At 33.8% G+C, this 22464-nt stretch overlaps 2 protein-coding genes across 3 annotated transcripts in view; one reads left to right on the forward strand and one right to left on the reverse strand.

Moving 5' to 3' along the window:
* Positions 1–22464, reverse strand: part of LOC111061043 (semaphorin-1A) — a 530166-nt gene that overhangs the window by 173689 nt on the left and 334013 nt on the right. The window lies entirely within an intron of this gene.
* LOC120348816 (regulator of G-protein signaling 20-like) overlaps positions 1–22464 on the forward strand; it is a 34491-nt gene that overhangs the window by 3773 nt on the left and 8254 nt on the right. Inside the window, exons 2-4 of the mRNA XM_039422109.1 lie at positions 10513–10593; positions 19184–19245; positions 21248–21414. Coding sequence (XP_039278043.1) covers positions 10513–10593; positions 19184–19245; positions 21248–21414 — 310 coding nt within the window. The remainder of the gene's footprint in view (positions 1–10512; positions 10594–19183; positions 19246–21247; positions 21415–22464) is intronic.

The raw sequence follows: 22464 nt of genomic DNA on the forward strand, positions 1-22464 counted from the left end.
CACACTCCCTATCGAACCATTCCTGATTTTTTGCCATTTTTTCTACCCTATGGTCTCTTTGGCAGATCTCTCTAAAATGCTCTGTATCCTCTTCCACTGAACATTCACATCCGCTTCTTCCATTTCGCTCTGTCCAAACTTCCTATCTATATCATTTTGAAATATCTGTCTCTCTCTATCCATCCTCAACTTACTGACATCCCACTTGCACCTTTTCACCCCATTCTCCTTGCGTATATTGGCCAGTCTAAATCGTATTACAGCTCTAACCATGAAGTGGTCAGAGTCGCAGTTTGGTCCTCTCATTGTACGCACATCCAATACACCCGAGGCATGCCTTGCAGACACCAAAACATGATCAATCTGATTCACAATCTCGGTGCCTGGTGCCTTCCATGTTCCCAGGTGTATCCTTTTATGAGGAAAGCAGGTACTCCTGATAATCAATCTGTTGCTCTCTGCAAACTGCGCAACTAGAAACCCATTACTATTGGATTCTTTATGGAGTGAATATTTTCCAGCCACTGACCCAAGGGCACTTTCTCTCCCTACTTGAGCATTCAGATCCCCCAAGACCAGTACCATATCGTGTTGGCTAATCCGTTCTAATTTACTTGTTAACATGTCGTAGAAATCTTCTTTTACCTGCTCATCAGCATTTCTGTAGGGGCATAGACAGAGACCAACGTTACATTTCTAAATCTTCCCTTCAGTCTGATTATACACATTCTTTCCGATATTGGCTCAAAATTTAGTATTTTTTTTCTCATTTCAGCCGTAATGAAGAAGCCTGTACCGCCATATCCAGTCCTATCTTCTGTACCACTATACAGCAAAGAGAAGTCTTTTTTATCGATCTGTCCTCTACCTTGCCACCTTATTTCCTGCAAAGCAACTATATCCAAATTGAATTTTGAAATTTCCAATGTTATCTCTTTCATCTTACCAGGCGCCAACATTGTTCTAACATTCCACGTTGCCACTTTCCAATCCATATCTCTCCTGATCTTAGATCGCTTATTCCGTAAATCATTATTCAAAGTTGTATTGTAGGGTCTGTATTCCTGTTATTAATCCGAAAATCCTGTCCTATCCGAGGCTTTGTTGTGGGTTTCGCAACGAGTGTGAGTTTTTCCGGGGAAGGGTTGTTGGCCCTACGCCCAACCCCCAACCTGGAGGACCAGGGTCCTTTTTTTAGAGTTGCCATCTCCTAGGTACTTGCTTCCACTACAGCTTTCAGAGCGTAACCTACCCTGGATTTAATTTGGGTTAACTCCCTAGGTTCATCCGCACTCTCTGCCGTTGGGATTTCTCCTCATCCGCCTTCAAGGCCGTTGACCGGCTTGCTAGTTTTGGTCCACCCCGGCTATTTAATTTCACCGGTACCTCCCATATCTGGGAGGCATTCCCCTATCCGCCACCTGGGGAGGCGCCCGATGGAGGACTAGCAACCTCTCACGGGATTCTGAGAATTTATTATTATTAAACGAAAATCCATTATAGAATATGTAATTCTAGAATTATACAAGATACTAGGACTTTACTACTATACAATAGATTATACTAGAATGATTATGATCAGTCATCAAACACAACAGTTGGGAAAGAGCGTTTGTGCCAGTCGCGTCCGTGTAAAGACGCGACCTGTACAGGTGATCGAAGAACAAAAATCTTTCCACCTTAAGGTAGGCGCACACAGATCGTCATCGGACGGACGGCATGCATCGGATGGATCGCATGATTAGATTTGATGCATTGTTTTCAATTGGAGTGAGCATACCTATCCGCATCCGTATAGGTATGCGCACTCCAATTGAAAACAATGCATCAAATCTAATCGTCCGATGTGTACCGTCCGTCCGATGACGGTCTGTGTGCGCCTACCATTATAGGCTGGTAACGGAATTTCCCTTATTAAGGTGCGTACAGATATACGCGCCGCGAACATGAGCAATTCACTTTTAATCAGCTGACTATATCTGTATTTGGTACACCCCCAAAGTTGTATACCATACGTCCATACTGGCTTTAATATCTGTTTGTACAGAAGTACTTTGTTTCGGATTGAAAGGATGGAGTTTCTTCCGATTAGCCAATACAGCTTCTTATATCTGATTCCAAGTTCTTCTCTTTTCTTCTTGACATGTGCCTTCCAGCGAAGCTTTGCGTCCAAGGTCATACCAAAGTAATAGACGAATGATCAACAATGTGAGCAAAATGTGGCTGATTGATTTCTTTGTGTTAATGAGTTGATTTGAACTTATTAGAAATTTAGGGTGTGTGTATACAGAAAGCAGTCAGGCGTTTCGAGTTCCAGCAGTTGTTAGATTGTATAGATAAAGTTTAATTTTTCAGTTTATCCTCAACTATTACAATTGAAAATTCTCATTCCTTAAAATCAAAAGAATCAATATAGTACGTATATTTCGCACCTAGGGCCGAAAATTAGACTTTTCCGGCTCGAAATCGGTTTTCAAGTCCGAGGCCGTAGGCCGAGATTTAGAGCCGGAAAAACATTTTTGCCCCTGGTGCGAACACTATTTTTCGCCTCACAGAAAAATAAACAATATATAATTATATGATAATAATTGTTTATTAAGCACTTCTGAAAGCAGAGGTGGAAGGTCATAGCTCTAGCAAATCTGAGGTAATCTGAATATCAGGAAATTGTCCAAGTATTTTTATTTTTTATTCTGATTTGTCTAAATAACCTAAAAGATTATGTTCAATTATGTGGGAGGTTGAGTTTATATTTTTTTATTCTTTCAAATGACAATAATATGATTATTATTATAAAGTTTTTAATTTGAATAATGAACACAAATAATGAAAAGTTTTTTGATCAGCTGTTTTTTGATCACCTTTCTTAGTTCCATGTTAGCGGCTGAAAGGGTACTCTTTCCGGCCTAGGCCGAAAGAAACCTGTTCTGACGTCAGACGAGAGTCGTCTGCAACAATGTCTTTCAGATCTATGTAGGGACTGGAAAACAGCTGCTTTCTGTGCAGTGTGGCGAAAAAATTTTATTTGCTATAAAACTTAACGAAAAAACTATATGAATATCTTAATCTGTATTCTGAATAAAACAAGTTTTATACTTGGACAAAATATCCGTGTTTCCTAATTGTCCGAAATTTCAATCTTTTCATCATGCTTTTATCTTTTCATCAATCTTTTAAAGACTGGATAACTATATTCAAATCGACAACTCTGCAAGATGAATATAGTTCAAATATTTGACAGATGATATTGTATTCTGACAAAATAATATTAAACTATGCACTAGTATTTCAAACTCAATTAACTCAAAACTTAATTTCTCGACCCAGGTCATTGTTCCACCCAACTCCTCAACTCTGCATCGACTGAATATGCTCATTCAATAAGTAAAGAGACAAATGACTCATTTTCAAAAACGGCTGAATTGATTCATATGAAACTTTCAGGACATGAAGTTGGCAACCTTGCGATGACATCTGATCATTTTTTCCACCGTATTTCGTGAACAGTATCGCAAATTGACTCTGTTAACAATGGCAAGTCCGCTTGAGAATTGCACCATGTCCAATTAAATACGGTGGAACAACTGATCAGATGACATCGCAAGGTTGCCAACTTCATGTCCTGAAAGTTTCATATGGATCAATTTAGCCGTTTTTGATGTCCAAATCTCAACTTTTTTAATTCAGAGTATAATCCTCCTAGGACCGCTCTGACCACTGACCGCTGACCTCTCTCTGAGTGCACACCCTAAACGATGTCGAATAAAGGGTGTCGTCCGATGAGCGATTCGGCAAAAAATAGTCCACTGAGCGATCCATTGTTCAGAATAACAATGAGGATAGGCAGACGCTAAGAATGGGAGTACTTGGGTGTCATTAATCATCAGGAACTGTGATAGAGGAAGGCAAATGTCGTGTGTATACTCGCAATACGATATATTGATGATAATGATTGAATCAGAAATTCAGAACCCACCACATTCCATAAAAAAAAAACTCCTTAAGGCTGTGCTAAGGCTAAAAATAAGCTTTCTACTGGTGACATTTTTCAAAGTTTTTCGATTTGTATATCATTAAGCTATCAAAATGAAAAAGTTTTCTTGGGAAAACATTCTTTTCCGTGCATTACTTTTTGAGATATGAGTGTCTAAAGTTTACATTTTTGGGACAGAACATTTCAAATTCGGTAAGAGATAAATCCTCTTCATGGTATTGTTGATCTAGTGAAACAGAAAATCGGACGTAACCGAATAAAGCCCCTCAGCTGACTTCATCAGTTCGCTGTTCATACGTGTTGCAATAATAATTCTGAGTGTGATGTCAAATCAATAATATTATTGTGAGAGAAAGCTCTCTCTCTCTACTCAAAAGCAGACAGGCAGACTAGTCAGCCCCGTGATTTGAATCAAAGTGACGTCACAGCATTTGTTTTGCATTCGTCGCCGCCCGGTGTCGGAAATTTCAAACTCACAGTCTGCTAATATAATATGGAGCATTATTTTCGGTGTGTTTCACTGCAAACTGTCAGCATTGACTGATTGAGAGGCGTATTGATGTTTTAAACATAAGGAATGCTTATGACTGTGAATTTCAGCACTATGGAACGATGTCACAGAAATACGTTGTGGACATCAGAAAGTTCCTAATTTTATGTATACAATGATATTATGATATATAATAAGAGAGAATAGGGTTGTGTTTGCATCAAAACACGTCTACTTGTGGATTGCATACCGGAAAGACGGGAATGAATTAGATCTCCAAATTTTGCACATACATTCTAAAAATCTGGTGTGGTACACTCACACAACTTTCCTTGCTCATTGATCTATAAGCATCATTAACGAGGATAATTTAGTGAGTAACATTATGCCGATTGGCGGCTAAATAATTAAAAACTACGATTATACTATTGTGATTGTGTTCAGAGTACATTTTCCTTTGTTTGAATTATGAAATTTGAGGATTTTTTAAAAGTTGTCAAAACAGCTGTTCTACAAATAAAATATCGACATCTGTTCTTTCGGATAAACTGCTCTATCTACCTACCTCACGCACGAGAAGGAGGTTAACAAAGGTTACAAAGGAGGTTACAAAGTAAATTTCTCAGTGATGAGGTGGACCCCCTGTTAGTTTCCCAGGAAGGAGACTCATGCCAGTTAATAGAGCTGATAAATAACTATACAGGGTATGAATTTGAAAAAGTCGGTCAAGTTATTTTTGAGAAAATCGTGATAGAAATTTAACAAAATTCATTCTTCTCAGGAATATTACGGAGCTCCTGCAATTTTCCCAGAAATGAGACTCATGTCAGTTGATAGGGCTTATAAATAGCTATCTAGGGTATAAATTTGAAGAAAATCGTTAGAGCCGTTTTCGAGAAAACCGTGAAAAACATGGTTTTTTAGCCATTATTCGCCATTTTTTCCGCCATTTTGAATTGAATTTTATTGAATTGATTATTGTCGGATCCTCATGGTATAAGGACCTTAAGTTAAAAAATTTCAAGTCAATCGGTTAATTAGGAATGGAGTTATCGTGTTCACAGACACACACACACAGACCAACACCCAAAAATCATGTTTTTGGGGAACTTGAAACGTATAGAAAACATGAAATTGGGGTACCTTAAATTTTTTTGGAAATCTATGGTAAAGGCAAGGAAAGTAAATGAAATGTATAGAAGCTTTTGATGTTAGCATTTTTGATACCGTACATCAACCCCAACAGCCATTAACCGTTTCCATTTCCGTTTTCATATCTTGCCGGCACGACCTACAGACAGCATATACTCTGATGGACAGTATAAGAGGAGGCTGTGGTTCATAACTGCGCGAGGTCTACTGTTCACAGAAATACTATTATCTTAATGTTTCAGAAACAAAATTTTATGACGTGAGTTATCTTTTCATTGCCGTAGCGAAGCACGGGTGAGCTGCTAGTAGTATAATAATATATGATATAGCCTACTATCTAGAGCATTACGAGAAAAGGCCATTCGTTTTCGTTTTCGTTGTCTACAATCTACTAAATTCAGTTATGTGCCGCCTTCATTTTAAATACATGCATTACATTCAACACTCTCAAGCTATCTTCGTCGCTTCATCATATTTTCACCCTGAAAGGGTCTTCAGTTATAAGCCTTCCCAATCACTCCCCGGATGTTTCAAAAAGGACTTTACAACTTTGAAAATTCATATAAATCTTAATAAACAAAGTACAGAGCTAGTTTTGGTGTTGGTTTTTGGTATATCTCCTAATGAATCCCTGATTTTTTTCTATTACTTTCCAGCTAAAGCCAAAACTTCACATTCAGAAATTAAATTCTCAAATCTTCATTACAGTTCTGTGTACAGCAGACCTCGCACTCAGTAAGTTACATTGACCTGTTGTTATGTTTTCTCAAAAATTAATAAATAATTTATCAATTTTAAATGTCTAGAAAAAATCCTAAATAAATATAGAGCTTTCTGTCCTATCGTACCGTGACGTGTCATCCCGGAATGTGAGTGTGAGCGCTGTTATCAGGTCTGGCTGCAACTGTCTACAACGTTGATGGAAGGATACATTTTCAAGATGTTCGATGTTTTTGAACGGGTAGTGTTATAGTCAACTGTCTACTAACGTTGATGGAAAGATAAATTTTCAAGATGTTCGATGTTTTTGAACGGGTAGTATTATAGTCCACTAGACAGCTGATTTATGATGAATAATTCTATAGTCTGATTTTTACGGTAATATTGGTGTATGAAGGAGGCTCCTTTTTCCTTTCATATTATTCTTGAAATGCAAAATTTCCAAAAACGTTGTATATACGTCGACGCGCAATTAAAAAAGGAACATACCTGTCAAATTTCATGAAAATCTATTACCGCGTTTCGCTGTAAATGCGCAACATATAAACATTTAAACATTAAGAGAAATGCCAAACCGTCGACTTGAATCTTAGCCTCACTTCGCTTTGTCAAAAAAACAAATCGGATAAGTAATCGTCCGATTTTGAGACTGAGTAATGACCATTCTAAAATTATTGAGAAACCCTTAAGCTTTTAGGAGTGGCCGTTTAGACGCTTTATTGGTTGCCTAAAAACAACAGTCGTTAAGTCATGTCAGAATCTCTGAAATTTATGAGCTGCGACCGGAAAATTTTAACACCAGACCTAAGCTAGCAAGGTATCTATTTATTTATTTATTTCACCCTTAATTTTACAGATTTTGTATGAGGAGTGAAATCGTCAAATATGTAAACTTACACACTGATGCGTTGTTCTATCTCGTAATTCAACGTTGACGAATTTGAGTGTCAAAGCTTTTCACCAAGAAGAGCTCAGTTGTAAACTGCTGATTTTTTCAGTTTATGAAACCGCGAGTTTCCATTGAACGAGCGAAGCGAGTTCTTACTGATGACTAGAGCCTATACGAGACTTCTTCTTCTTCTCTTCTTCTTCTTCTTCTTCTTCTCCTCCTCCTTCTTCTTCTTCTTCTTCTTCTTCTTCTCCTTCTTCTCTTCTTCTTCTTCTTCTTCTTCTTCTTCTTCTTCTTCTTCTTCTTCTTCTTCTTTCTTCTTCTTCTTCTTCTTCTTCTTCTTCTTCTTCTTCTTCTTCTTCTTCTTCTTCTTCTTCTTCTTCTTCTTCTTCTTCTTCTTCTTCTTCTTCTTCTTCTTCTTCTTCGATGGCCCAACAGCCCAAATCGAGCCCTGGCCTCCTCAGTCCTGCCTCTCCAATATTCCTCACGAGACTACGAGAGTCACTTTCGGTTTGTTGGTGTGGCTGTTTGTTCGAGATTACTTATGATACCTTTTATCAATCAAATTCATATTTCCAACATATATTTTTTAAACCATCATACAGATCAAATTAGTTGGCCAACCAAATTGACTCAATCGTCCTTTTAGAGGATATAACAGAATAACACTGAAAGTGCATTAGAAAAAAAATTGGTGACATATTATCCAGGTGAATGTCAATTTATACAATAGTTAGTGAGCGAGTTCTCCATCCTGAGGGCTCACTAATTCTAACAAATTCCAGTTGAAGTGGAACTCTACCACACCATTCAAAGTTTGAACTTTCATATTCACCAACTCATATCAAAAAATCACTATCACTATCAAGCATTCGAAGCATTCAGTGAAAAAGTCTAGATTTAATGATAGGCTTCCCACTCATTCTAAGACAAGGATAACAAGCGGTTATGGGTTATTCTTGGCCATCAATAGAACTTTGGTAACAGTTAGCATCGATTTATAGTCTGGGAATAAACGACCCATATTCATACTTGAAACTACAGAATTATTAATAATAATTGAGGCCCCACTTCTAGAGACAAATTCAACTCGAAAAAAACTTGATAACGTCTTCTCCAAGATAATTAGAATACCGTAATCTATTCTATTCACCTTTTATTATCTCATTATACCTTACCTCAATACTTAACTCTGATTACCACGACGAAAATCATCGATTAAGCCATCATTAAGCTGCGTTTCACAAAAGTTGTCAACAAAATACTCTTCACAAATAGTTTTCTACAGAAAGTTATTAATCTTTTTGTAGTAAACAATTTGCTGTTCTCAAATGTAGAGCAACAAAAGTCGTCAACTTTTTGTCCAGAAAGTGTTGTCGGCGTAGACTTGTGTAGGAGAAAATTGTGTTGGCAACTTTCTCAGTGTGGAGAAACAACATTTTTGTTGAAAACACGGATTTCCACAAGCTGACGAGAAAATGTTGCTGTGCTTTTTAAGAAATTGGCAACAAATAAAAACTGGAAAACTATCAGTTTACAACTTGGTGTAAACTCGTCTGCAAGTCCACGCACACTACGCTCTCTGGATAAATAATTGACAACTTTTGTTGTTCTACGTATGAGAATAGCAACTTTATGGCTCTTCATGGCACTGAACTTAAATTCGAGTACTCCATGAAATTTGTACAAGACTGTGAGATAATTGAAAAATTTAATCAATTTCCAGTCAACTCAAAGCCTACTGGATGTCCGCAATAGGCTACTTTCAACCACAAAATTCAATTGGAATTTACTTATTCAAAACCTAGTTGCCAATTAAAATTTGCAAGGCTGTCACTTTCGTGAAATTTTAACAAGTCTTGTCCAATTTCGTATTCATGAGATTTGAGAAAAAGGAAAATCTATTTTCTCTTCTTTTTGGCGAGTTCCAAGTGATTTACTGTATTGACATGACCTATCTAACATGACTCACGGATCTGTTAATTTCAAATATAGAATTAAAGCAGTTTTGTGTTAAAGTCATTCGAATCTTCACAAGGTAGGATATTATATAGACTTGTAGTAAGTATAGTGTATATATATGGTATAGAAATCCTATTTATTAGCCTTTGACTCTTCCTGCATTGCATATACCGAGTGATTCAAAAAGGACTTTACAACTTTGAAAAGTCATATCTTATTAAACAAGGTACAAATCTAGTTTTGGAGTTGATTTAAAGGAAAACACTTCAAGTTTTTTTGCCTTGAACTAAAGATGTTCTATGTAACTTCCGTTGGTTATCCTGCAGACATCCCATCGATAGTCGATTTCTTCCCAGACTCGCACTAGCATTTCAGGTGTAACTTGCTCAACAGCATCGGTACCGTATATGTATTGTTGAAAAATGAATAATATGGTCCACTTGTAACCTATAACCCTTCGCCCTAGAGTTAAGTTATAGATGAGACTCATGATAAGGATGTAACAACTCAATCTAGTTTCTCATTGTTTCAATAATTTGTGTTAGTGTCAGCAGAGCATTCAAGTCTTGATTATATTCATATCAATATTGAATTGTACAAAATGGCTTCTTCATTCATTCCGACTGCGATAACAAAGTATTTTGAAATTAAAAAACGATACTTAAGTCAATATTAATAATAATTTTGCATGTTGTTTAAAGCATCAATAAGTGAATTAAACCATCACTTACTATACGTATATAGCTGGTACTTTGTATTATTAATAATAATGACTGCATACCTATCGTTGTTTAATTTCAAAATACTTTGCTATCGAGGTCGGAATGAATGAAGAAACCATCTTGTACAATTCAATATTATGAATCCATATTATGTATTATGGACCCTTAATGTATTCTCATCTCGAATACATTCATTTTTATTATGATTCTTGAAATTAATAGGCTATTGAAGTTTTCAATCTGGTAGAATAATTATTGAAGTTTTCAATCTGGTAGAATAATTATTGAAGAAGATTTGCTCATTTGCATGAATTGATTGTACTGGCCTCTCTTAATTTTTTCTCATGTTTGTTTATTATGCTGTTTCACTGTGGTGTATGCTGTTATACGATGCACTCACTATATTATGCGCATTTCGATATATTATCTTGAATTATTGGTAAATCTTTTCAAACTCATTTTGTTAACAGGGAATGTAAATTACAATTGCTCTGAAAATTACTCCTCTAATATGGAACAAGTCTGTATATTATTTCTCTGTATGATATTTTTCAATTGATTTGATATAATTTTTGTTTTACAGTTTAGCGGTGAAGAATAGCCAAGAAAACGGCGCGAAAAACAAAGACTCCAACCTAGATGCTCTATGCGACGGAGAACCTCTGTAAGTTATATTACATTACCTATATATATCCTTACAAAATTAAACCTCCGTTTCGGTATTATTTTTGAGCAAGACAACGGGGTTTGGAGTATATTTAGGGCTATGAAGATATCCTTACGAACTTAAACCTCCGTTTCGGTATTATTTTTGAGCAAGACAACGGGGTTTGGAGTATATTTAGGGCTATGAAGATATCCTTACAAACTTAAACCTCCGTTTCGGTATTATTTTTGAGCAAGACAACGGGGTTTGGAGTATATTTAGGGCTATGAAGATATCCTTACAAACTTAAACCTCCGTTTCGGTATTATTTTTGAGTAAGACTACGGAGTTTGTTACTATTTAGCGATCAGAAGAAAGCTTTGAGACGGTTCTTTGGCCCATATGTTATAAAAATGATCTAGCTCACCCATATTTAGGGAACATTAGGCAAATTTACAGCTTCATATTTTAGAGCAGTCCCTTTTGTTTTTAGAAACAGAGCCCTTTTCAAAGAGGTTGAGGTGACACATGAATATAATAATGCACGGTTAAGGGGACTCATCTAGCCAGAGCATATACTCACTTTGGTTGAGAAAGGACGGTTCTACATACTCTATAACTTTTCAATAATTGCCTCACACAAAGTGTCCAAGAGAGAGAGTACTATAGTCATAATAATAATATTAATTTTATTATAAAAAGCTTTAATCCCATATCAGTGAATGAAGTTTGTAATTATAATACGCAATAAGCAACTAATTACTTATACCTTAACACATATAATTTACTAGCCGTCAGGCTCGCTTCGCTCGCCATATCCGTCTAGCCAGGGGGCTCCGCCCCCTGGACCCCCGAATGGGTCGTCCAAGAATGAGATCAGCAGGCTCGCTTCGCTCGCCTGCATTTTTCATTTGAGCATTTTTATCATATGTTAGGACAATCCAGTCGGGGGTCCAGACTAAACGTCTGGCTAAACGGATATGGCGAGCGAAGCGAGCCTGACGGCTAGTAATATAATATTCCCAGGATTGAAGTAGCAGTGCACAATCAATTTTTCCGCGATAAATGCATTTAAATCTTCAACTTGGTGCCAACCTAACAAAGTCAACTCAACTTAATGCCAACCTGACAAAATTATTAATTTAGTTGCCAGTTAACAACTGTTTCGAAGAGGTACTCTATCTAGATTATAGTTCTATAGTAACATATGATATGGAAATTTCAATTATAATATTAAGAGATTGGGAGAAGAAGAATATACATGCTAAAAGACGAACTTTAAACCCTTAAAAACAACCCTTAGAGTTAAAATATTGCCAAAAGATTTCTTAGTGCGCCTCTAAAGGGCCAACTGAACATACCTACCAAATTTGAACGTTTTTGGTCCGGTAGATTTTTAGTTCTGCGAGTGAGTGAGTGAGTGAGTCAGTGAGTCAGTCAGTCAGTCAGTCAGTCAGTCAGTGAGTGAATGCCATTTCGCTTTTATATATATAGATAGTGGGATGTATATTTATTCATTGAAATTATCATTTATTCATTGTTGAAACACTTCTGATTCATGTAGTTACATTACAATACTATATTATCAATATTCTATTGTTGCATACAATCTTCATTGTAATTAATAAGTTTTCATAATATATGTGAAATTTGTTGCATAATTAGCTACTATACTGTAATTTATTGTAAATTCGTGTATAAACCAGAATATATTGTAGCTTACTTGAATAAAAAAATAATAATTCTTACTTGAATATAGTGAGGTCCACGTTATAATGGCAGTGGAGAAAGATAGGAGAACATCATTGCCCATTCTCTGCCTTGCCACTGCCTTCTATAGAGAATACCTGATACCGGTTTATCTGATGCAGTATTAGCTGTTCATTCTTGTTTAGAATAATCAATTATATTTCATTCTTCAAGAGAATATATTATTGATATTGAATATTTTGTCAATTAATTATATTTCTACATTGTTAAAAAACAATATGGCAAATGTGAGGAGCTAGAAAAAGTTAGCGCTAGCTGCTTTGTCCAATGATAGACAAGGATAGCAACACCAATGTTAATAAAATACTGCAAATTTATAAAGTGGACCTCACCATAGAAAACATTAGCCTTATTTACAGCTTCATGCTTTAGAGCAGTTGTTTCCAGAAGCAGAAACATTTTTGAAGAGGTTATTGAGGTGACATTATGCATTATAAGAAACTGACCAGAGCATAGACCCACTTTGCTTTAGAAAGAACCGTACTTAATTTTATAAATAAGTTTCTAATAAATGTCACACATAGTGTCCAAGAGAGACCACTTCTGATCTATTTTCAAAACAACTAGAATCTATTCTCTGATAATAATTTGTTAGACTAGTATACACTTTTTCATGTTTTTCAAACATAAAATTTGAAAACTACCGTATTAATTTACCCTGGGAAGATAAATAATAAATCAAATACATTATAGAGCATATTATCATAGAGAAACAATAGTTTAAGCATTTGATGGCACTCACTCACTGACTGTCTGACTCACTCACTCACTCGCAGAACTAAAAATCTACCGGACCAAAAACGTTCAAATTTGGTAGGTATGTTCTGTTGGCCCTTTAGAGGCTAAGAAATCTTTTGGCAATATTTTAACTCTAAGGGTAGTTTTTAAGGGTTTAAAGTTCGTCTTTTAGCATGTATATTCTTCTTATTCTCTTAATTATAATTGAAAAATGTCCATACCATATGTTAATATAGAAATATAATCTAGAGAGAGTACCTCTTCGAAACAGTTGTTAACTGGTAACTAAATTAATAATTTTGTCAGGTTGGCATTAAGTTGAGTTGACTTTGTTAGGTTGGCACCAAGTTGAAGATTGAACTGCATTTATCGAGGAAAAATAGATTGGGCACTGCTACTTCAATCAGAGCCACCCCTGGGAATATTATATTACTAGCCGTCCGGCTCGCTTCGCTCGCCATATCCGTTTAGTCTGGATCCCCGACTGGATCGTCCTAACATATGATAAAAATGTTGAAATGAAAAATGCAGGCGAGCGAGGCGAGCCTGCTGATCTCATTCTTGGACGATCCAGTCAGGGGTCCAGGGGGCGGAGCCCCCTGGCTAGACGGATATGGCGAGCGAAGCGAGCCTGACGGCTAGTCCATCTGTAATATTGAGGTGATTTTTTATACGTAGCACATACGAGCTAGAGATTTTCACTGCTATGTGATACCGTATTGTCTTAGTTTCAATGACATCATTTCATTAGATTTCATATAGTAAGATTCACGTTAAACTGACAGAGATCCCCATAAACAACAACATCATGCTTCACTTTAAACCAATTGTGACAGTTCAAATGAGTGTATTTGAAGAAATGTTAGAAAGATACCAAATATCTTGAATAAATTTATTGTAAAAAACTGAATTTTGATTTTTTTACTAGTGTAAGAAAAGTTTTAGTGTTTATTGTTTCAGTAAATGATAACAATGTTTGACATGGAAGTGTATCATTCTCACCTCTAATACTTTCTACTCAGTTGTTATTTCAGAGGTAAATTTTAGCAAAGAGCTGGCAAAGAATGGAAAAACCAAGCTCTATTGTTTACACACTTTGGGACGCTATTTTTGATCCAATAAACATGAGAATCCAAGCAAATTGTTCAGAAAAATCTGAAAACACCTTTGCACATTCCAATTTTGATTTTTCAGTTTTATAGTAGCCTAGTGATTTTTCAAGAACTTGTTGATGAAGTTATGGATATCTGCAAAATATATACAAGAGAGTTAATAATAATTGACTGGATGTGATAAATATAGCAATTACATAAAAATAATGGAAACGCTTTGTTTGCTATATGCGGAGAGTGTAAACAATTCCAATATATCAAAAATATAAAATATATATTTGTCATGAAAAATGCTTTTTTATAATGGAAAATTGGACTTTCTACGAACTTTAAGAGAAATACTACCTTTCACTAGACATATTTCGGCGAGCATGTGATAATAATACCGGTATCTAATGTGTAGTGTATGTGAGCATTTATCCTCAATATTTTTAGTAACGTTTCATTTCTCATGAAAATAAGACTTCTATATTTTAATAGAACAAATCCCTCATACAAAATTGATATTGTTCATTAATCTGAACTACTGGACTGATTAACTTGAAATTTTGCATAAAGATTCTTTATCAACCGAGGATGGTTATAGGCCCCAATTCTTCAAGATTTCATTACGTCAAGTTTTAAAATAGACCCTTGATCACGGGTTCCTGCTTGTTTACAATAAATACTGTTTACTATGATACTATTCATTCACTTTGTAGAAATAATTAAGGACTGAAAATTTTGTTAAGTGAACAACTAAGTCTTAACCTACAGTATTTCAGACTACAGTAACTAGGTATACTACCCATATAGCTACTGTATTTCAGACTATGTGTGTAACCTTTTCTAAATTTGGGAGAGGGATAGCACAAGGTTACCTTATTTTTTCTCTCCCTATCATTTTGATGATGTACTTATCAAATGAATCAATAGAGAATAAAGAATATACTGTTTAATATTGTATACTGATTTATTACTGTTCATTTATTGATTTTTGTAGGAAAGTTTAATTCTTCATGAAAAGAAGACTATATTTTCATAAGAAAGTCCCTGGCCGATATGAATAGAGAGAACAGGTACTTTTGCCTTCTCATATCCATGATTCCAGATTATCAAACTTGGGCCTATCAACTGCTGGCAAAAACCTTGCTGGAGAGAGATCACTTCTCTCAACATTCGTTGAATTGGAAATAATTAATTATTTATTTATTTATTCATACATTGATACATACAATATTGAAATATTGAAGTTTTCAATAGTAATGTTGGCGGCTATAATTAAACTCCAATTTGGACAATTAACTATGATTTGGAAATAGCTTTGTGTGTTTAATCTATTATTCTATGTTGTAAAAGTTTCAAAAAAAAGGTTTGCTGTCGTTTCATAAACCCAAGAGAGCCCATGAGTGATTGAATAATTCAATCATGTAAACAGAGTGTATAGTCACAGAAATAACTACTCATGACACCAGAATATCATTTCTGACAGGAGAGATCGTGTCTAGTAATAAATTAAAGCCTCCAAAAAATCACGCTGAACAATACTCACACAGTAGGCCTACACAGTACAAGTGTACACCCACTTTCAAATTGAACATTCGTATCTGACTTTCAGATCAAATTTAAAAGTTGAGATTAGTTTGTAGAATGTACATAGAGAATATAACTTGCAATACCTTGCTTCCTCTAGCTACTGGAATCTCCAGTATCTGCTCTATTATCTCTTCATTCGGAACACACCTAAGACATGCTCAATTATCACCAACCAATAGAAAACATACCATAAGAATAAAATTATTGACGATTATAAATTATTTTTTGTAATTTTAGTGTTAATGGAACTAGAAGACTAGGGTCACACAGAAAACGCATGATATCATAGATTTTAGATATTTTATTCAGTACCTGAGTGAAGTGTAATTCCTTGAGTTAGGTACTTAGCTACTGAAAAAATAAATTAAATATTAAAACCTTTCATGATTTGATATTTTTCATTTCCCATATTATTTCTGTATTGATTTGTGGAGTTGAAGGATTTTTAAAATGCATTACACATATAGTGATCAATTGTCAGGTTTTTAACATCTCACAAATACTAGGCTTTTTAATAGCTTAAAACTATCATATAAATATGATAATACAATAAATTATCATCACTTACAAATTACTTGAGTTTCATATTAAATAGTATATCATGTTAAATAGATTTTCTATTAGTAAAATCATCAATGACACAAAATATTAAAATCGGACATTGTAAGAAAACTATGTAAACCTCTTTAATTGATATAATAATTATTGTACGGTACCTAAGAATAATTGACCGAGCGAAGTGAGGTCTAAGATTCAAGTCGACAGTTTGGCATTTCTCTTAAGGCCGTTTGCACAGTGCCAGTTTAAACTAAATTTCATCTTAAACTGGATTAAATCTATATCAAGTATCATCTGTTATAAAGTGATTCATTTTGAGTTTAAGCCAACAGCTGATTGAATTCAGTTTAAGTTTTCACTGTGCAAACGGCCTTTAAATGTTTAAGTGCCGGTTGCACAAAAGCCGGTTAAATTTAATCCTGATTAAATCAGGAGAACCAATCAGAGAAGCCGTCTTTTTAAAATGGTCTTCTCTGATTGGTTCACGTGAAATTAATCAAGACTGAAATTTTACCGGCATTTGTGCAACCGGGCCTTTGTGTTTAAATGTTTAAATGTTTGAATGTTCAAATGTTTAAATGTTTAAATGTTTAAATTTTAAATGTTTAAATGTTTAATGTTTAAATGTTTATATGTTGCGCATTTACGGCGAAACGCGGTAATAGATTTTCATGAAATTTGACAGGTATGTTCCTTTTTTAATTGCGCGTCGACGTATATACAAGGTTTTTGGAAATTTTGCATTTCAAGGATAATATGAAAGGAAAAAGAAGCCTCCTTCATACGCCAATATTAGAGTAAAAATCAGACTATAGAATTATTCATCATAAATCAGCTGACAAGTGATTACACAGATGTGTGTGGAGAAGCAAGTCTATTGCTGTATTTCCATAAGGTCTATAGTTTCAATCAGGTACTTGTGGATGAGAATACTGCGTGAGGTCTACTGTTCACAGAACTACTAGTAATATCAGGTATAAATTTGTGACTCTGGATGATAAAATTGATAATCTATTAAACCATTTGAGACCCAGATAGTGTTCTGGCGTGTCTGTTCCCATTACAATGCATTAATTCCATTGGAAGTCAATCTTTTTGTGAATATAAATCAGGTCTGCTTCTATTTTTGGCCTGCAGGGCTGGAAGTTTAATTATTAGTATTATTATTAAAACAAGGCCAGTTTGTACCAGATAGAGAGAGAGGGTTAATGGGATCGAACTCTTGGAGAGTGAGATAGAGAGTTGAAGTCTTGGAGAGTATGATAGAGAGAGAAAGAGAAAGTTTGAGAGGGAGGTTTCTCGGGTCGATAGGTCGCATGTCTGCTTTCTAAAGCATTTCTATTTTTAGAAAAACAAATTTTGAAAAGATGCTCCATTTAACGGCAACTACTGGTCTCTCTATTCTCCAATTCTCTAACTAGACATCCTTTGTCAGACGTTCTCTTTTATTACAAGTCTTTGCTTTGAAACAGAAAAAATGTATTATGAAGCCATCACTCGAGTATGTAATCAGAAGAATTCGCTCCATATTTTATTTATGTTGATTTTTTATTCCCCTCCAAATTTCAATGACACTATAAACATTTATTCAATCATCTATTTTTATAATGTTTACACCAACTCACCCCTTAATTTATTCTATTTCTACGTACAAATTTATTAAAGCCCTCATTTCCATATTCGCCAATAATGTACGGTAACAAAGAATTGACTGTTCTATAACTATTTATTATTTTTATGTAAATTTTCTACTCTTCCCAAAATTCAATTTCAATCCAAATTTCCAACACCTACAAGTTTCATATATATTATCTTGAACCTTCATTAATTTTCAAATAAGGAAATTCCTAGAACTTTTTTGTAGTTGAGAAGTTGATATTGTGGTAATTATACATATTAAATAAAAATACTAAGAAATTGTCAAAACCACTAAGATATTGTCAAAAACCACAGATTTATTGATAGAAAGACCGGTTTCGGTTGTTACACCATTGTCGATCTCTGATATAAACTATAGAGTTTATATTACTATATTTACTATAAATTATTGGTTATTACACCATTGTCAATCTCTGATATAAACTATATAAACTATAAACTATAGAGTTTATATTACTATATGTACTATAAACTCTATAGTTTATAGTTTATCAGAGATTGACAATGGTGTAACAACCGAAACCGATCTTTCTAACAACTATCAATAAATCTGTGGTTTTTGACAATTTCTTAGTATTTTTATTTAAAATTCCTAGAACATTTTTTTTAATATCTATAATTTTGGCTACTTAATTGAAAAATTGTAATGAGGTTTTTTGTCATAAGTATCTAATTATTATAGGCACAAATTTCTTCAAAATAAATGCTGATCATTAGAAAATACATATTGTTTATTCATGTATTTTTTATACATTGATACATACAATATCATTTTCAACTATGAATGATTGGGAAATGAACAAAAAAGGCTTAAAGTCCAAAACTGTTTCTTTCCCAAATTTAGATAGAAATTGAAATTACTGTATTAGAACTGTATATTGTTTGATATTGACTGTAGGCTACTGATAAATATATTCCAAATAAGCTAGCATAATGACAACTGTCGTCTTACTTATTTCTTCACAAAGGACAAATTAGATTAATATAAATTTTTATTTATATTATTTTTTTAATATAAAAAATTGAAAGTATTTTAAGGAGTGAGGCAGGCTTTCTACAATAAAAGACTGGCCTACACTCTTTTACAAACTCTCTTAAAAGTGTATATACTGTACTGTGATCTAATATTGAACTATTCATATAATTATTATCATTTTTTTAGAGAAATAATTGTGATTGTGTGTTTTGTGTTGCAGACCGTCTTTGGAGGAGGTTCGTTGCTGGGGGAAATCATTCGATAAATTAATGAGAAGTTCAGGTAATTAGACTCGAAAATCTTATTTCCAATTATATAAAATGCATTTATCCTTGTACAATATTGACATGTACGGTACAGTACAATAGCTTTGCTAATATCAATAGCTTTGCTATTTGAAACGTTAAGCAACAATATTGACAAGTTCTTTAATAAAATCAAAATATAAATTTGATTTCTATTTCAGGCCCCATAAAGAACATTCAATATTGATCAATTTTATCTCTCATCAGTTCATTATGAGACATTTTACGCTCCTAATCAAACAATATAATATTATAAAAATATATATAATATGCTGTATTCTGTGATATTATGTTGAAAATTATAATACAACAAATGGAAGCTGAAGTAGCTGAATCTGGGGGGGAATATTATTTTCACCGTGGAGTTTGAGTGAAATTTCCGCAAATTGTTACAATATCACTTTTGTTATAATCCTATTATATTGAGCGAGCAACTTCTGTATCTCTGTTTATATGTTTATATCTGGTTATCTGGTTATTTATGTTCAACTGATATCGAAAACGGCTCTAACGATTTTCACGAAATTTGGAACATAACCTGAACGAGTGTTTTCAGGTCTATATTTTTTTTACACTTATTTAGTTCTTTACCCTTATTGCTATTAATTTAAGTTTAAATAATATATTTGGTTATTTTTATTTAGGTATACATTTAGAATTATCAAATTTATATTGTTTTTTTTTTATTTTTTAGTTAAGTTAACTTTATTTTTCTTTCATTTATGGTTACCAAAGGCTCATGTTGAAGCCCCTTCTTCTGGTTCCATAATCTTAGCAGGGGTTATATTGAAATTAGGGGGGTATGGTCTTATTCGTGTACTTTAGTAGGTTTATGATATAAAAATTCGATTGCTCTAGGTCTCATCCTTGGGAAAACTCGCTGAACGACATTAAAAGGATAATTCATCCTTGGCTGAATCAGCTGAGACTTTCGTCGTCTGTGGATAGTAAAAAGTGAGCGAGTGATTCTGTGGAAAATCAAAATATCGCATCCCCGAAATTCATAAGCTGACGTATAGACAGCTGTAAAATATAAACACGATCATTTTAGAGAATTTTATTCTGTTTATCAATAAATAGAAATAACGAGCGAAGCTCGGTGCCCCGTTATTTACTTTTGTTATAACTTGAATTGAACTGAGGAATTCAATTATCTGATATGTTTGTGGTTATTCAAAATTTTAGTCGCAATATAACTTACCTGTGAATTTGGGACAATGACTCAACTATATGGGACTTGGAATTTGCAACACATAGCTCAACCTGCTTGAGACTGAAATAGCTTTATTTGAAATTATGGTTGGGACTGTTTATTTTGAATTCTGGGATGAAGCTGTTTCGGCTGTATAAATTGTCTGTTGAATCTTCTCATATATTGCATTCATTTTGTCAATTAATGAATGAATGAATTATGCTGTTTAGGACTACTTATGAAAATGCACCTTCAACCAATATTACAATATCTGTAGGGTACTGTATTAAAACCTGTGCTGAGTTCTATTCGATCAATAATTAATTGATTTTTTAACAGTTATTGAATAATATAAATATAATAACTACTTTTATTTATAAATAAAATTATAGTAACCTTTGAAATTAATAACATAATAGATTAAGAATACAAAATATAAGAACTAAGGTACCGTACCTAGTTTTAGTGTTCACACCATCGGCAGGTTATAAAAATAAATTTCAAATAATCCTCTAAAATAATTTCAAAATAATAATAGAATAAATTTCTATTTCATAAATAAAATGAAGTAGCCCTAAATTCATACATTTCTAGAAGATTGTAACTATGGTACCGTACTGTAGCCTACATACCGTAAATAAGAAAAATCCAATCTCATATCTAGGCTATCTATTCATCATATTTGATGAAATCTATTGTACCGGTAGTAATAAATAATTTTCATACATTTCCATGAACATTTATTGAATTTTAATAATGACTTTATTTTATCTCTGATTTGTTGCAGCGGGTCGCAAGATATTCCGTGAATTTCTACGCTGTGAATATAGTGAAGAAAATATTTTATTTTGGCTGGCGTGCGAGGACCTAAAGAAGGAGACGAATCCGGATGTAGTAGAAGAAAAAGCTAGGTTCATCTATGAAGACTACATTTCAATATTATCACCAAAAGAGGTAACATATAATATACTGTAATTTCATTTGTATTTATAATATTTAAACTGTTTTGAAAGGTTGAAAAGAGCCTGCAATGATCAAGTTGATAACTTGAACCTACAGTTCAAAAATTGGAGATGATTTTTCTTGTCTGTTCAAATGGTTTATTAGAACGATTCCATTGAGCTAATGACTATTAAATTGTTAGCCATTCGACTATAATTTTAACCAAAAGGGGTACCTTAATGTGACCTCAATAGCCATTAATGACGTCAGGAACATCTTAAATTTAGAAAACATGCAGTACATAATATGGTACTGATTTCTTCTTTCAAACAAAAAAAAACTTTCTTAGAAAATTTACACAATATTTAATTATTTTATTACATTTTTCAGCATCCTAATGACCTCAATGGCCCTTGATGACGTTAAGAACATCTTAAATTTAGTAAAGACATGCAATATATATATGGTACTGATTTCTTCTATCAAACAAAAATAACTTTGGATGAAAAAGACTAAGAAATTTTCAAAAAACCACTGATTTATTTAAATTTGATAAACTTGGTTTATCAGAGATTGACAATGGTGTAATAACCGAAACCGGTCTTTCTAATTATCAATAAATAAGTGTTTTTTTTGTCAATTTCTTAGTCTTTTTCATTCAATATGAATAATTACCACAATATCAACTTCTCAACTACACAAAAAGTGAAAAATAACTTTCTTAGAAAATTTACACAAATATTTAATTTTATTCCATTTTTCAGCATCCTAATGACCGCCTATATATAGGGGTGTATGGATTTGTCAATGAATTCTGATTTCCAAGTTCCATTTTATCAATATACTACTTATTCTGTGCATTTCACAATGCAGAAAAAAATCCTCACCAGAATAAGGGTACCGGTATACATTCAACAACTCTTTTCTCACTTTAACTCCAAACTTCTCGCACATAAAAGCCTTGAGATTTCTCATTTATTGGTCGTTCTATCTTTTTTCCAATATATTCCTCCCAAATATTGAACATATATCTGCGTATCAAAAATCCACATTCTTAGTGGT

This window comes from Nilaparvata lugens, chromosome 2 (genome assembly GCF_014356525.2).
Source record: "Nilaparvata lugens isolate BPH chromosome 2, ASM1435652v1, whole genome shotgun sequence".
Lineage (NCBI taxonomy): Eukaryota > Metazoa > Arthropoda > Insecta > Hemiptera > Delphacidae > Nilaparvata > Nilaparvata lugens.